Consider the following 17,774-nt stretch of genomic DNA (forward strand, 5'->3'; position numbering starts at 1 on the left):
ATACGTACCACAGACACCCACGCAGCATCACACCATGTGTACCTAACCTGAATTGCCGAGTGAGTAAACTAGCATTTCGTTGTTATTCGATTTCCGATGACTTTGGATTTCGAAAGCCATCTGCCTTGTCTTTATTTCTACACGTAGCAACGTCTAACCCCGCGTATTTCTTTTACAGCAATTTCAATCCTGCCCGGTGAAGCGTGCGATTGCCCGACGCGTGTCACCTGACCCAACCCCAAGGTAAGCGCCATGACCTTCCACGTGTCGATTAGGTTATTTTGCAAGTGTCACGTTTAAACAGCAAAGCTACCGCCTTTGAGACAAGCTCTAACCTTCCCATAATTGTTTGATTAGTGATTGACCGTAGGTTTTAGGTTAGAAATACCCAGGGGCCATTCAAGACACGTCACTTGAGACATGTTAGCTAGGCCTTCGCTGTCCTTACCGACCCATCCTTGACCCAAGGCTGTTTCTCGCGATTCCAGAAGGTGTCGTTGGTGACCAGAGCCGTCAGCGAGCCACGAGCCGTCCGGAGCTCCTGTCCTGGCCCCGTCCGACAGTCCAGGTTGGCCGTTGTATGTTCGTTGAGCAGATACTGAGGAATTTCCTTAGGATTTCTATTAATCTTCAGCGGCATCAGCCTTCTGACGCCGCTGCTGAATGTAGGATTGCAAAGGCAGAACCCGGGTGGACTCTAGCGGGTTAAAACCTTTATTTTATTATTTTTCTTCATAGGGAGCCCCGTTAGAACGGGCAGTAGTATCCAAATTGCACTTTGAACCTTTTGTAGGCGCTAGGCTATCAACGTCCTTCGGTTACGGGGCCTTAACGTTAAACTGCTATCCCATTGAAGTAATATAGAAGTTCCTCTGTGGTTAATACCATCCTTCTACCCCTGTGGCGTGAAACGCAGTGGTGGAACCTTGGTTTCTCCACTCTTATATAATTTCCTTGCAATACCTTGTGTACTTCAACCAGACAATTATAAGGACTTAATCCCTGGTCTCATTTAAGTAGTATAAGAGTTTCTCTGTGGTTAATACCATCCTTCTACCCCTGTGGCGTGAAACGCAGCGGCGGAACCTTGGTTTCTCCACTCTTATATAATTTCCTTGCAATACCTTGTGTACTTCAACCAGACAATTATAAGGACTTAATCCCTGGTCTCATTTAAGTAGTATAAGAGTTTCTCTGTGGTTAATACCATCCTTCTACCCCTGTGGCGTGAAACGCAGTGGTGGAACTTTGGTTTCTCCACTCTTATATAATTTCTATATAATAAATATTAATAATTGTACAACATTCTGATATTTTTATTTTCCACCTCATTGTAATTTCACCACCCACTACACAGTGGAAAATAGGCTTACATTTGGCGCCCGAGCAGAGTTTAATCCGTTAGCTTATAGTCTAATCTATCGCTTAGACAGGCCTGAGTCCACCCGGGGGGGGTAATTAGAAATTAATTAGTATTATAATTTCTTGTGTGTGTTTTGCGTGTGTCATCGTGACGTGCTGACAGAGAATCACTGCAGAAGGTTTCCTTTTTTAATTTATTAACTTAATAAGGCTATATTTTTTTTGTGTGGATATTGTGTTAAAATTTTTAACCTCTTATTTCAGACATTTTATTTTATTGACTTAACATGCCTTATTTTTTGTTGAGATTGCGTTAAATTTGTATAATTTCTTATTCCAAACGTTATTCAAAGGAAAACCTTCTGCTGGAATTTTATTTAGTTAATTATTGAACAATTAAATATTGAACAGTTGGTGATTGTTTTTAAACAATTTTGCTGAGACATTGTTATTGTCTGTTTAACTTAAACACTCAACTTTTAATAATTACAGTTTTGTTTTATCAATTTTTTATAAAAATAACCAAATTTTTTACAAGGTCAACCTTTTATGAGTTAATATATTGTGTTACACATCATTTAACTGTCAGTTATAACTTAACTTTACTTAAGTTTAATATTGTACCTGGACTTACTGAAACATACTTTAAGGAGGAAGCATTTATTTTGAAGATATTGTTATCTATTGTTCTGCTTTTACATTGAACGTTGCGTGTTTTACATAACCATTTAACTGTCAGTTATAACTTAACTTTACTTAAGTTTAATATTGTACTTAGACTTACTGAAACACACTTTAATGGGAAAGCATTTATTTTTATATTGGTGTTTATTGTTCGACCTTTACATTGAACGTTGATACAGCCTGGGGTCACAAATTGATTTGAACGTGTGCTACCTTAGGGATTAGATCCATATTGTTGTAACATCATGGGGGAACGTCCGATATGTTTCAACCTTTTATTAAAAGATGAATTGACATACGAGGCCACAGTCCGAGGTGTCAAACCTGAGGCCACTGCGGACCAATTAAGATTACAATTAACAGAATTGGCTACGCGGATGCCTTCGGACGAGGTTATTTACTTTGAGGGAGATGTTACCTCAGAGTTAGAAAAAGTTAAAAACAAAATTAAAGACTTGCAGAGCTCACTTTCAAAACCAAATTTGCAGTTAAAACACATCAAGCGTTGCGAATCATTGGCTAACCATTTATATCACCGCTTAGGTCGTATAAATGCCGTCAGTAAGGAGGAGACTTGTATGCTCGGGGACTTGCTCTTACAACTCGAATCTAGGGACAGCGAACTGAAGTACATTTCTAAAGCTTATCAGGAGCAGGAAAAGAAACAGGATATCCCTGTCGTAGGGTGTATAGAGCCATGTCCTAAGGTGGACCACACACAGATCCAAAAACTGAACCTTGTCTTTAACGGCAGTGATAGTGTACAGGCATTCGTGCAGCGACTGGAGGAGCTTTGCAATTCTCGAGGTATCTCTGAGGAGACGTTATTTAATTCCGTCGCAGAAATTTTTAGCGGTGACGCCTTGTTTTGGTTTCGGGGTGTCAAGGAGGAGGTCTCGAGTTGGAAAGAGGTTAAGGCTCGTTTGTATGAGGAGTTCCTGCCATTCGATTATAATCGGCGTTTATTACAGGAGGTGCGGTCGCGGACACAAGGTGCTGATGAATCCATCATAAAGTACTTAAGCACAATGCGGAATTATTTTTCTAGGCTCAGCGTGCCGTTACCGGAGTCAGAGCAGCTGGAGATAGTACAAGGTAACCTTAGACCGTTTTACACGAGTCAGCTTGCTCTTACAAACGTCGGGAACTGGAACGAGCTGAAGGAACGCTGTAGGCAGCTGGAGTACGCCAAATACCGAGCAGACTCTTTTGCGGAGCCGCCCCGAGTTTCTGCGAATTCGGTAGCGCCGGACTTAGCCTATCAGGCTAGGAACCGACTTTCGGTTAACGCCGTAGACACCGAGGTGAACTTATTTTGCGTTCGTTGCAGGGTTCTTGGACATGGCCTTTGGCAATGTAGTGCACCACCCACCCAATTGTGTTACTCTTGTGGTTTAAAGGGTGCCACCTTGCACACGTGTCCACGGTGTGGTCCGTCAGTCGCTGAGCCACCGAAACTACAACAAAAGCCAGATCCTGCTGGACCAACCGTTGCTGGGGTAAGCGTGAACAACGAGCAGCCTGGAACCAAATCCTCCGGCAGTGGTAGTCGTCGTCGTCGCCGTCGCCGCCACCGCCGTCGCCGCCGCTGTGAAGAGGCAGGTGATGGAGACGCGGACAGTGGCTTGCGACCATATTTAGATGTCGCGATTTACCACCATCGTTGCAGAGGGTTGTTGGATTCGGGTTCTACAGTTTCGGTCATTGGCGGAAAGGCGGCCCAATCCCTCTCCAGTTGTGGTACGTTGTATCCAGCTGAGGAGAAATCCATTATCACGGCTAATGGATCACATTCTCCGGTTTCTGGTTTTAAGATTTTACCGGTGACTGTAGAGGATGTTACGGCTTTCGTGAAATTTTATGTCGTTCCTGATATTTCTTCAGAATTGCTGTTAGGTATAGATTTCTGGCGTGCTTTTAATATCGCACCTGATGTTCTGAACCTACTCAATAAAAGAGGAGTCTCTAAAAGCAGGGAACCGTATGCAAGTGAGGTTAGACATTTGAACTCATGCAACGAGTTGAGTGCTTCGAAGTGTGTACCGGCTGATAACGCTACTGCCAGTTTGGTAGTTCGTGGTCGTCGCTCACAGGATTGCCAACTCAGTAGGGTTCGTCGAAGCATGGATTCAAAGTCGTACTTGACTGCTAGTTTGACTCCGAATTACGAGAGGTATACAGTAGTTCAACAAGTGTCTGGATTTGTCTACATTCTTGAAGATAGCAATGGGAACCAGACAGAGTGTCACGCCAGGGATATTCTCTGTAGAATTGATGTTCCGTAGGCCACCTTTGTGTGTGTTGACTTACTCTATTGAGTAAGCCAGCAATGCCAAGGGCTCATTTACTATGCGTCGTCGTGTTGCAAAGTCAGTGAATAGTTTCGTAGGCCACCTTTGTGTGTGTTGACTTACTCTATTGAGTAGGCCAACAATGCTAAGGACTCATTCACTTTGCGTCGTGGAGTTTTTTTTTTGTGGGATTTTCCATTTAATTTATTTCAGGGTTTATCTCATTGCTTAGGGACTCTACTGAGTCGGTGAGTGATCTTAACCTTATTGATATTCACTGGGTTTTCCAGCTATTATCTTTGATTTAGGTTTCTCTTAAATGAGTGACCCACATATTCCGATTGTTTTAGGTGTTTAGGATTTAAAGATGGAGGGCCATCTTTGAATTTTTCTCGTACCCTCGAAAAATTCTGGTGGGGACGGGGGTACTGTAACACCATTATTTTTGTAACTTAACATTTCGTTTATTGTTTACATTCTGTTTGTTTACTTTGTTAGTCTTGTCAAGTATCAGCTGTCAAATTCGACACACAGGATAGATTTTCAGTTGTTGTCTGTGGTCCTTTGAGAAAACTCGTGCCAGATCGTCATCGGACAGTGGTCAGTAGCGACATGACGCTCAGAACAATGATCGTGCTGACTAGCCACAGAGTAGTTTTGTGACGATGAGCTGACATCCCCGGTGACGGCTTTTTTCGGAACTGGCAAGGAGGCAAACCATTCTCTGTCAAAACGTCTCGAGTGGTGTGTGGTTGTTTTTTTTCTTCCCGCCCGCGTGGCGCAGGCCGTATTGGTACCAAGTTCCTTGCTTCATATTTCCTGGTGAGTATTTCGATCGTGGGTTCAGGTTATCTGATTGGTCTACGAGATAGATTCTGACTAAGTTGTTTCTTTGCAGTTACCAGATACGTACCACAGACACCCACGCAGCATCACACCATGTGTACCTAACCTGAATTGCCGAGTGAGTAAACTAGCATTTCGTTGTTATTCGATTTCCGATGACTTTGGATTTCGAAAGCCATCTGCCTTGTCTTTATTTCTACACGTAGCAACGTCTAACCCCGCGTATTTCTTTTACAGCAATTTCAATCCTGCCCGGTGAAGCGTGCGATTGCCCGACGCGTGTCACCTGACCCAACCCCAAGGTAAGCGCCATGACCTTCCACGTGTCGATTAGGTTATTTTGCAAGTGTCACGTTTAAACAGCAAAGCTACCGCCTTTGAGACAAGCTCTAACCTTCCCATAATTGTTTGATTAGTGATTGACCGTAGGTTTTAGGTTAGAAATACCCAGGGGCCATTCAAGACACGTCACTTGAGACATGTTAGCTAGGCCTTCGCTGTCCTTACCGACCCATCCTTGACCCAAGGCTGTTTCTCGCGATTCCAGAAGGTGTCGTTGGTGACCAGAGCCGTCAGCGAGCCACGAGCCGTCCGGAGCTCCTGTCCTGGCCCCGTCCGACAGTCCAGGTTGGCCGTTGTATGTTCGTTGAGCAGATACTGAGGAATTTCCTTAGGATTTCTATTAATCTTCAGCGGCATCAGCCTTCTGACGCCGCTGCTGAATGTAGGATTGCAAAGGCAGAACCCGGGTGGACTCTAGCGGGTTAAAACCTTTATTTTATTATTTTTCTTCATAGGGAGCCCCGTTAGAACGGGCAGTAGTATCCAAATTGCACTTTGAACCTTTTGTAGGCGCTAGGCTATCAACGTCCTTCGGTTACGGGGCCTTAACGTTAAACTGCTATCCCATTGAAGTAATATAGAAGTTCCTCTGTGGTTAATACCATCCTTCTACCCCTGTGGCGTGAAACGCAGTGGTGGAACCTTGGTTTCTCCACTCTTATATAATTTCCTTGCAATACCTTGTGTACTTCAACCAGACAATTATAAGGACTTAATCCCTGGTCTCATTTAAGTAGTATAAGAGTTTCTCTGTGGTTAATACCATCCTTCTACCCCTGTGGCGTGAAACGCAGCGGCGGAACCTTGGTTTCTCCACTCTTATATAATTTCCTTGCAATACCTTGTGTACTTCAACCAGACAATTATAAGGACTTAATCCCTGGTCTCATTTAAGTAGTATAAGAGTTTCTCTGTGGTTAATACCATCCTTCTACCCCTGTGGCGTGAAACGCAGTGGTGGAACTTTGGTTTCTCCACTCTTATATAATTTCTATATAATAAATATTAATAATTGTACAACATTCTGATATTTTTATTTTCCACCTCATTGTAATTTCACCACCCACTACACAGTGGAAAATAGGCTTACATTTGGCGCCCGAGCAGAGTTTAATCCGTTAGCTTATAGTCTAATCTATCGCTTAGACAGGCCTGAGTCCACCCGGGGGGGGTAATTAGAAATTAATTAGTATTATAATTTCTTGTGTGTGTTTTGCGTGTGTCATCGTGACGTGCTGACAGAGAATCACTGCAGAAGGTTTCCTTTTTTAATTTATTAACTTAATAAGGCTATATTTTTTTTGTGTGGATATTGTGTTAAAATTTTTAACCTCTTATTTCAGACATTTTATTTTATTGACTTAACATGCCTTATTTTTTGTTGAGATTGCGTTAAATTTGTATAATTTCTTATTCCAAACGTTATTCAAAGGAAAACCTTCTGCTGGAATTTTATTTAGTTAATTATTGAACAATTAAATATTGAACAGTTGGTGATTGTTTTTAAACAATTTTGCTGAGACATTGTTATTGTCTGTTTAACTTAAACACTCAACTTTTAATAATTACAGTTTTGTTTTATCAATTTTTTATAAAAATAACCAAATTTTTTACAAGGTCAACCTTTTATGAGTTAATATATTGTGTTACACATCATTTAACTGTCAGTTATAACTTAACTTTACTTAAGTTTAATATTGTACCTGGACTTACTGAAACATACTTTAAGGAGGAAGCATTTATTTTGAAGATATTGTTATCTATTGTTCTGCTTTTACATTGAACGTTGCGTGTTTTACATAACCATTTAACTGTCAGTTATAACTTAACTTTACTTAAGTTTAATATTGTACTTAGACTTACTGAAACACACTTTAATGGGAAAGCATTTATTTTTATATTGGTGTTTATTGTTCGACCTTTACATTGAACGTTGATACAGCCTGGGGTCACAAATTGATTTGAACGTGTGCTACCTTAGGGATTAGATCCATATTGTTGTAACATCATGGGGGAACGTCCGATATGTTTCAACCTTTTATTAAAAGATGAATTGACATACGAGGCCACAGTCCGAGGTGTCAAACCTGAGGCCACTGCGGACCAATTAAGATTACAATTAACAGAATTGGCTACGCGGATGCCTTCGGACGAGGTTATTTACTTTGAGGGAGATGTTACCTCAGAGTTAGAAAAAGTTAAAAACAAAATTAAAGACTTGCAGAGCTCACTTTCAAAACCAAATTTGCAGTTAAAACACATCAAGCGTTGCGAATCATTGGCTAACCATTTATATCACCGCTTAGGTCGTATAAATGCCGTCAGTAAGGAGGAGACTTGTATGCTCGGGGACTTGCTCTTACAACTCGAATCTAGGGACAGCGAACTGAAGTACATTTCTAAAGCTTATCAGGAGCAGGAAAAGAAACAGGATATCCCTGTCGTAGGGTGTATAGAGCCATGTCCTAAGGTGGACCACACACAGATCCAAAAACTGAACCTTGTCTTTAACGGCAGTGATAGTGTACAGGCATTCGTGCAGCGACTGGAGGAGCTTTGCAATTCTCGAGGTATCTCTGAGGAGACGTTATTTAATTCCGTCGCAGAAATTTTTAGCGGTGACGCCTTGTTTTGGTTTCGGGGTGTCAAGGAGGAGGTCTCGAGTTGGAAAGAGGTTAAGGCTCGTTTGTATGAGGAGTTCCTGCCATTCGATTATAATCGGCGTTTATTACAGGAGGTGCGGTCGCGGACACAAGGTGCTGATGAATCCATCATAAAGTACTTAAGCACAATGCGGAATTATTTTTCTAGGCTCAGCGTGCCGTTACCGGAGTCAGAGCAGCTGGAGATAGTACAAGGTAACCTTAGACCGTTTTACACGAGTCAGCTTGCTCTTACAAACGTCGGGAACTGGAACGAGCTGAAGGAACGCTGTAGGCAGCTGGAGTACGCCAAATACCGAGCAGACTCTTTTGCGGAGCCGCCCCGAGTTTCTGCGAATTCGGTAGCGCCGGACTTAGCCTATCAGGCTAGGAACCGACTTTCGGTTAACGCCGTAGACACCGAGGTGAACTTATTTTGCGTTCGTTGCAGGGTTCTTGGACATGGCCTTTGGCAATGTAGTGCACCACCCACCCAATTGTGTTACTCTTGTGGTTTAAAGGGTGCCACCTTGCACACGTGTCCACGGTGTGGTCCGTCAGTCGCTGAGCCACCGAAACTACAACAAAAGCCAGATCCTGCTGGACCAACCGTTGCTGGGGTAAGCGTGAACAACGAGCAGCCTGGAACCAAATCCTCCGGCAGTGGTAGTCGTCGTCGTCGCCGTCGCCGCCACCGCCGTCGCCGCCGCTGTGAAGAGGCAGGTGATGGAGACGCGGACAGTGGCTTGCGACCATATTTAGATGTCGCGATTTACCACCATCGTTGCAGAGGGTTGTTGGATTCGGGTTCTACAGTTTCGGTCATTGGCGGAAAGGCGGCCCAATCCCTCTCCAGTTGTGGTACGTTGTATCCAGCTGAGGAGAAATCCATTATCACGGCTAATGGATCACATTCTCCGGTTTCTGGTTTTAAGATTTTACCGGTGACTGTAGAGGATGTTACGGCTTTCGTGAAATTTTATGTCGTTCCTGATATTTCTTCAGAATTGCTGTTAGGTATAGATTTCTGGCGTGCTTTTAATATCGCACCTGATGTTCTGAACCTACTCAATAAAAGAGGAGTCTCTAAAAGCAGGGAACCGTATGCAAGTGAGGTTAGACATTTGAACTCATGCAACGAGTTGAGTGCTTCGAAGTGTGTACCGGCTGATAACGCTACTGCCAGTTTGGTAGTTCGTGGTCGTCGCTCACAGGATTGCCAACTCAGTAGGGTTCGTCGAAGCATGGATTCAAAGTCGTACTTGACTGCTAGTTTGACTCCGAATTACGAGAGGTATACAGTAGTTCAACAAGTGTCTGGATTTGTCTACATTCTTGAAGATAGCAATGGGAACCAGACAGAGTGTCACGCCAGGGATATTCTCTGTAGAATTGATGTTCCGTAGGCCACCTTTGTGTGTGTTGACTTACTCTATTGAGTAAGCCAGCAATGCCAAGGGCTCATTTACTATGCGTCGTCGTGTTGCAAAGTCAGTGAATAGTTTCGTAGGCCACCTTTGTGTGTGTTGACTTACTCTATTGAGTAGGCCAACAATGCTAAGGACTCATTCACTTTGCGTCGTGGAGTTTTTTTTTTGTGGGATTTTCCATTTAATTTATTTCAGGGTTTATCTCATTGCTTAGGGACTCTACTGAGTCGGTGAGTGATCTTAACCTTATTGATATTCACTGGGTTTTCCAGCTATTATCTTTGATTTAGGTTTCTCTTAAATGAGTGACCCACATATTCCGATTGTTTTAGGTGTTTAGGATTTAAAGATGGAGGGCCATCTTTGAATTTTTCTCGTACCCTCGAAAAATTCTGGTGGGGACGGGGGTACTGTAACACCATTATTTTTGTAACTTAACATTTCGTTTATTGTTTACATTCTGTTTGTTTACTTTGTTAGTCTTGTCAAGTATCAGCTGTCAAATTCGACACACAGGATAGATTTTCAGTTGTTGTCTGTGGTCCTTTGAGAAAACTCGTGCCAGATCGTCATCGGACAGTGGTCAGTAGCGACATGACGCTCAGAACAATGATCGTGCTGACTAGCCACAGAGTAGTTTTGTGACGATGAGCTGACATCCCCGGTGACGGCTTTTTTCGGAACTGGCAAGGAGGCAAACCATTCTCTGTCAAAACGTCTCGAGTGGTGTGTGGTTGTTTTTTTTCTTCCCGCCCGCGTGGCGCAGGCCGTATTGGTACCAAGTTCCTTGCTTCATATTTCCTGGTGAGTATTTCGATCGTGGGTTCAGGTTATCTGATTGGTCTACGAGATAGATTCTGACTAAGTTGTTTCTTTGCAGTTACCAGATACGTACCACAGACACCCACGCAGCATCACACCATGTGTACCTAACCTGAATTGCCGAGTGAGTAAACTAGCATTTCGTTGTTATTCGATTTCCGATGACTTTGGATTTCGAAAGCCATCTGCCTTGTCTTTATTTCTACACGTAGCAACGTCTAACCCCGCGTATTTGTTTTACAGCAATTTCAATCCTGCCCGGTGAAGCGTGCGATTGCCCGACGCGTGTCACCTGACCCAACCCCAAGGTAAGCGCCATGACCTTCCACGTGTCGATTAGGTTATTTTGCAAGTGTCACGTTTAAACAGCAAAGCTACCGCCTTTGAGACAAGCTCTAACCTTCCCATAATTGTTTGATTAGTGATTGACCGTAGGTTTTAGGTTAGAAATACCCAGGGGCCATTCAAGACACGTCACTTGAGACATGTTAGCTAGGCCTTCGCTGTCCTTACCGACCCATCCTTGACCCAAGGCTGTTTCTCGCGATTCCAGAAGGTGTCGTTGGTGACCAGAGCCGTCAGCGAGCCACGAGCCGTCCGGAGCTCCTGTCCTGGCCCCGTCCGACAGTCCAGGTTGGCCGTTGTATGTTCGTTGAGCAGATACTGAGGAATTTCCTTAGGATTTCTATTAATCTTCAGCGGCATCAGCCTTCTGACGCCGCTGCTGAATGTAGGATTGCAAAGGCAGAACCCGGGTGGACTCTAGCGGGTTAAAACCTTTATTTTATTATTTTTCTTCATAGGGAGCCCCGTTAGAACGGGCAGTAGTATCCAAATTGCACTTTGAACCTTTTGTAGGCGCTAGGCTATCAACGTCCTTCGGTTACGGGGCCTTAACGTTAAACTGCTATCCCATTGAAGTAATATAGAAGTTCCTCTGTGGTTAATACCATCCTTCTACCCCTGTGGCGTGAAACGCAGTGGTGGAACCTTGGTTTCTCCACTCTTATATAATTTCCTTGCAATACCTTGTGTACTTCAACCAGACAATTATAAGGACTTAATCCCTGGTCTCATTTAAGTAGTATAAGAGTTTCTCTGTGGTTAATACCATCCTTCTACCCCTGTGGCGTGAAACGCAGCGGCGGAACCTTGGTTTCTCCACTCTTATATAATTTCCTTGCAATACCTTGTGTACTTCAACCAGACAATTATAAGGACTTAATCCCTGGTCTCATTTAAGTAGTATAAGAGTTTCTCTGTGGTTAATACCATCCTTCTACCCCTGTGGCGTGAAACGCAGTGGTGGAACTTTGGTTTCTCCACTCTTATATAATTTCTATATAATAAATATTAATAATTGTACAACATTCTGATATTTTTATTTTCCACCTCATTGTAATTTCACCACCCACTACACAGTGGAAAATAGGCTTACATTTGGCGCCCGAGCAGAGTTTAATCCGTTAGCTTATAGTCTAATCTATCGCTTAGACAGGCCTGAGTCCACCCGGGGGGGGTAATTAGAAATTAATTAGTATTATAATTTCTTGTGTGTGTTTTGCGTGTGTCATCGTGACGTGCTGACAGAGAATCACTGCAGAAGGTTTCCTTTTTTAATTTATTAACTTAATAAGGCTATATTTTTTTTGTGTGGATATTGTGTTAAAATTTTTAACCTCTTATTTCAGACATTTTATTTTATTGACTTAACATGCCTTATTTTTTGTTGAGATTGCGTTAAATTTGTATAATTTCTTATTCCAAACGTTATTCAAAGGAAAACCTTCTGCTGGAATTTTATTTAGTTAATTATTGAACAATTAAATATTGAACAGTTGGTGATTGTTTTTAAACAATTTTGCTGAGACATTGTTATTGTCTGTTTAACTTAAACACTCAACTTTTAATAATTACAGTTTTGTTTTATCAATTTTTTATAAAAATAACCAAATTTTTTACAAGGTCAACCTTTTATGAGTTAATATATTGTGTTACACATCATTTAACTGTCAGTTATAACTTAACTTTACTTAAGTTTAATATTGTACCTGGACTTACTGAAACATACTTTAAGGAGGAAGCATTTATTTTGAAGATATTGTTATCTATTGTTCTGCTTTTACATTGAACGTTGCGTGTTTTACATAACCATTTAACTGTCAGTTATAACTTAACTTTACTTAAGTTTAATATTGTACTTAGACTTACTGAAACACACTTTAATGGGAAAGCATTTATTTTTATATTGGTGTTTATTGTTCGACCTTTACATTGAACGTTGATACAGCCTGGGGTCACAAATTGATTTGAACGTGTGCTACCTTAGGGATTAGATCCATATTGTTGTAACATCATGGGGGAACGTCCGATATGTTTCAACCTTTTATTAAAAGATGAATTGACATACGAGGCCACAGTCCGAGGTGTCAAACCTGAGGCCACTGCGGACCAATTAAGATTACAATTAACAGAATTGGCTACGCGGATGCCTTCGGACGAGGTTATTTACTTTGAGGGAGATGTTACCTCAGAGTTAGAAAAAGTTAAAAACAAAATTAAAGACTTGCAGAGCTCACTTTCAAAACCAAATTTGCAGTTAAAACACATCAAGCGTTGCGAATCATTGGCTAACCATTTATATCACCGCTTAGGTCGTATAAATGCCGTCAGTAAGGAGGAGACTTGTATGCTCGGGGACTTGCTCTTACAACTCGAATCTAGGGACAGCGAACTGAAGTACATTTCTAAAGCTTATCAGGAGCAGGAAAAGAAACAGGATATCCCTGTCGTAGGGTGTATAGAGCCATGTCCTAAGGTGGACCACACACAGATCCAAAAACTGAACCTTGTCTTTAACGGCAGTGATAGTGTACAGGCATTCGTGCAGCGACTGGAGGAGCTTTGCAATTCTCGAGGTATCTCTGAGGAGACGTTATTTAATTCCGTCGCAGAAATTTTTAGCGGTGACGCCTTGTTTTGGTTTCGGGGTGTCAAGGAGGAGGTCTCGAGTTGGAAAGAGGTTAAGGCTCGTTTGTATGAGGAGTTCCTGCCATTCGATTATAATCGGCGTTTATTACAGGAGGTGCGGTCGCGGACACAAGGTGCTGATGAATCCATCATAAAGTACTTAAGCACAATGCGGAATTATTTTTCTAGGCTCAGCGTGCCGTTACCGGAGTCAGAGCAGCTGGAGATAGTACAAGGTAACCTTAGACCGTTTTACACGAGTCAGCTTGCTCTTACAAACGTCGGGAACTGGAACGAGCTGAAGGAACGCTGTAGGCAGCTGGAGTACGCCAAATACCGAGCAGACTCTTTTGCGGAGCCGCCCCGAGTTTCTGCGAATTCGGTAGCGCCGGACTTAGCCTATCAGGCTAGGAACCGACTTTCGGTTAACGCCGTAGACACCGAGGTGAACTTATTTTGCGTTCGTTGCAGGGTTCTTGGACATGGCCTTTGGCAATGTAGTGCACCACCCACCCAATTGTGTTACTCTTGTGGTTTAAAGGGTGCCACCTTGCACACGTGTCCACGGTGTGGTCCGTCAGTCGCTGAGCCACCGAAACTACAACAAAAGCCAGATCCTGCTGGACCAACCGTTGCTGGGGTAAGCGTGAACAACGAGCAGCCTGGAACCAAATCCTCCGGCAGTGGTAGTCGTCGTCGTCGCCGTCGCCGCCACCGCCGTCGCCGCCGCTGTGAAGAGGCAGGTGATGGAGACGCGGACAGTGGCTTGCGACCATATTTAGATGTCGCGATTTACCACCATCGTTGCAGAGGGTTGTTGGATTCGGGTTCTACAGTTTCGGTCATTGGCGGAAAGGCGGCCCAATCCCTCTCCAGTTGTGGTACGTTGTATCCAGCTGAGGAGAAATCCATTATCACGGCTAATGGATCACATTCTCCGGTTTCTGGTTTTAAGATTTTACCGGTGACTGTAGAGGATGTTACGGCTTTCGTGAAATTTTATGTCGTTCCTGATATTTCTTCAGAATTGCTGTTAGGTATAGATTTCTGGCGTGCTTTTAATATCGCACCTGATGTTCTGAACCTACTCAATAAAAGAGGAGTCTCTAAAAGCAGGGAACCGTATGCAAGTGAGGTTAGACATTTGAACTCATGCAACGAGTTGAGTGCTTCGAAGTGTGTACCGGCTGATAACGCTACTGCCAGTTTGGTAGTTCGTGGTCGTCGCTCACAGGATTGCCAACTCAGTAGGGTTCGTCGAAGCATGGATTCAAAGTCGTACTTGACTGCTAGTTTGACTCCGAATTACGAGAGGTATACAGTAGTTCAACAAGTGTCTGGATTTGTCTACATTCTTGAAGATAGCAATGGGAACCAGACAGAGTGTCACGCCAGGGATATTCTCTGTAGAATTGATGTTCCGTAGGCCACCTTTGTGTGTGTTGACTTACTCTATTGAGTAAGCCAGCAATGCCAAGGGCTCATTTACTATGCGTCGTCGTGTTGCAAAGTCAGTGAATAGTTTCGTAGGCCACCTTTGTGTGTGTTGACTTACTCTATTGAGTAGGCCAACAATGCTAAGGACTCATTCACTTTGCGTCGTGGAGTTTTTTTTTTGTGGGATTTTCCATTTAATTTATTTCAGGGTTTATCTCATTGCTTAGGGACTCTACTGAGTCGGTGAGTGATCTTAACCTTATTGATATTCACTGGGTTTTCCAGCTATTATCTTTGATTTAGGTTTCTCTTAAATGAGTGACCCACATATTCCGATTGTTTTAGGTGTTTAGGATTTAAAGATGGAGGGCCATCTTTGAATTTTTCTCGTACCCTCGAAAAATTCTGGTGGGGACGGGGGTACTGTAACACCATTATTTTTGTAACTTAACATTTCGTTTATTGTTTACATTCTGTTTGTTTACTTTGTTAGTCTTGTCAAGTATCAGCTGTCAAATTCGACACACAGGATAGATTTTCAGTTGTTGTCTGTGGTCCTTTGAGAAAACTCGTGCCAGATCGTCATCGGACAGTGGTCAGTAGCGACATGACGCTCAGAACAATGATCGTGCTGACTAGCCACAGAGTAGTTTTGTGACGATGAGCTGACATCCCCGGTGACGGCTTTTTTCGGAACTGGCAAGGAGGCAAACCATTCTCTGTCAAAACGTCTCGAGTGGTGTGTGGTTGTTTTTTTTCTTCCCGCCCGCGTGGCGCAGGCCGTATTGGTACCAAGTTCCTTGCTTCATATTTCCTGGTGAGTATTTCGATCGTGGGTTCAGGTTATCTGATTGGTCTACGAGATAGATTCTGACTAAGTTGTTTCTTTGCAGTTACCAGATACGTACCACAGACACCCACGCAGCATCACACCATGTGTACCTAACCTGAATTGCCGAGTGAGTAAACTAGCATTTCGTTGTTATTCGATTTCCGATGACTTTGGATTTCGAAAGCCATCTGCCTTGTCTTTATTTCTACACGTAGCAACGTCTAACCCCGCGTATTTCTTTTACAGCAATTTCAATCCTGCCCGGTGAAGCGTGCGATTGCCCGACGCGTGTCACCTGACCCAACCCCAAGGTAAGCGCCATGACCTTCCACGTGTCGATTAGGTTATTTTGCAAGTGTCACGTTTAAACAGCAAAGCTACCGCCTTTGAGACAAGCTCTAACCTTCCCATAATTGTTTGATTAGTGATTGACCGTAGGTTTTAGGTTAGAAATACCCAGGGGCCATTCAAGACACGTCACTTGAGACATGTTAGCTAGGCCTTCGCTGTCCTTACCGACCCATCCTTGACCCAAGGCTGTTTCTCGCGATTCCAGAAGGTGTCGTTGGTGACCAGAGCCGTCAGCGAGCCACGAGCCGTCCGGAGCTCCTGTCCTGGCCCCGTCCGACAGTCCAGGTTGGCCGTTGTATGTTCGTTGAGCAGATACTGAGGAATTTCCTTAGGATTTCTATTAATCTTCAGCGGCATCAGCCTTCTGACGCCGCTGCTGAATGTAGGATTGCAAAGGCAGAACCCGGGTGGACTCTAGCGGGTTAAAACCTTTATTTTATTATTTTTCTTCATAGGGAGCCCCGTTAGAACGGGCAGTAGTATCCAAATTGCACTTTGAACCTTTTGTAGGCGCTAGGCTATCAACGTCCTTCGGTTACGGGGCCTTAACGTTAAACTGCTATCCCATTGAAGTAATATAGAAGTTCCTCTGTGGTTAATACCATCCTTCTACCCCTGTGGCGTGAAACGCAGTGGTGGAACCTTGGTTTCTCCACTCTTATATAATTTCCTTGCAATACCTTGTGTACTTCAACCAGACAATTATAAGGACTTAATCCCTGGTCTCATTTAAGTAGTATAAGAGTTTCTCTGTGGTTAATACCATCCTTCTACCCCTGTGGCGTGAAACGCAGCGGCGGAACCTTGGTTTCTCCACTCTTATATAATTTCCTTGCAATACCTTGTGTACTTCAACCAGACAATTATAAGGACTTAATCCCTGGTCTCATTTAAGTAGTATAAGAGTTTCTCTGTGGTTAATACCATCCTTCTACCCCTGTGGCGTGAAACGCAGTGGTGGAACTTTGGTTTCTCCACTCTTATATAATTTCTATATAATAAATATTAATAATTGTACAACATTCTGATATTTTTATTTTCCACCTCATTGTAATTTCACCACCCACTACACAGTGGAAAATAGGCTTACACTATACCGTTTCAATGTTGATGAAACTTCTGTCAGTGTTTTATAATGAGTCAACACACATAATAAACCAGGTGAGATGCTGGCAGGTCTATGGCATCTTGGTGCCCCCATACAAAATGTTAATCTTGGGCTGCTAACTTTTATTTTCTGATTTTCCCCTTGAATATTCACCAAAAGTAATTTAATCTGAAATTGCTGAAAACCTTTTCTAGGTATAAATAATACCTTTCATATGAACTATCATTTGCAGCTGAATTCCTTCAGGTTCCACCTGCAAACTTGAATGTTCGTGAAATATTGTGAATTTTTACCCAAAATCTGTAAGAAAGTGGATCCTGGACACCTGCTATACCGTTTCAATGTTGACGAAACTTCTGTCAGTGTTTTATAATGAGTCAACACACATAATAAACCAGGTGAGATGCTGGCAGGTCTATGGCATCTTGGTGCCCCCATACAAAATGTTAATCTTGGGCTGCTAACTTTTATTTTCTGATTTTCCCCTTGAATATTCACCAAAAGTAATTTAATCTGAAATTGCTGAAAACCGTTTCTAGGTATAAATAATACCTTTCATATGAACTATCATTTGCAGCTGAATTCCTTCAGGTTCCACCTGCAAACTTGAATGTTCGTGAAATATTGTGAATTTTTACCCAAAATCTGTCAGAAAGT

General features: G+C 42.8%; 1 protein-coding gene across 6 annotated transcripts; it reads left to right on the plus strand.

The window, feature by feature from the left end:
• Window positions 1–666: 666 nt before the first annotated feature.
• LOC125489503 lies at window positions 667–17,031 on the plus strand. 6 transcript variants are annotated; one of them, XM_048625498.1, is made up of 7 exons: window positions 667–5,159; window positions 5,236–10,401; window positions 10,478–10,543; window positions 10,663–15,643; window positions 15,720–15,785; window positions 15,905–15,969; window positions 16,215–17,031. In XM_048625498.1, exon 1 carries the CDS (start codon window positions 2,292–2,294, stop codon window positions 4,329–4,331), a length of 2,040 nt encoding a protein of 679 aa, XP_048481455.1. In that variant the 5' UTR covers window positions 667–2,291; the 3' UTR covers window positions 4,332–5,159; window positions 5,236–10,401; window positions 10,478–10,543; window positions 10,663–15,643; window positions 15,720–15,785; window positions 15,905–15,969; window positions 16,215–17,031. The 6 variants fall into 6 exon arrangements, with proteins under 6 accessions (XP_048481455.1, XP_048481456.1, XP_048481453.1 ...); XM_048625499.1 differs by having other exon boundaries at window positions 5,236–5,301; window positions 5,421–5,485; window positions 5,731–10,401; window positions 15,720–17,031; XM_048625496.1 differs by having other exon boundaries at window positions 15,905–17,031.
• Window positions 17,032–17,774: the final 743 nt, after the last annotated feature.

Source organism: Plutella xylostella, chromosome 14, assembly GCF_932276165.1.
Source record: "Plutella xylostella chromosome 14, ilPluXylo3.1, whole genome shotgun sequence".
In the NCBI taxonomy this organism is placed as follows: Eukaryota; Metazoa; Arthropoda; class Insecta; order Lepidoptera; family Plutellidae; genus Plutella; species Plutella xylostella.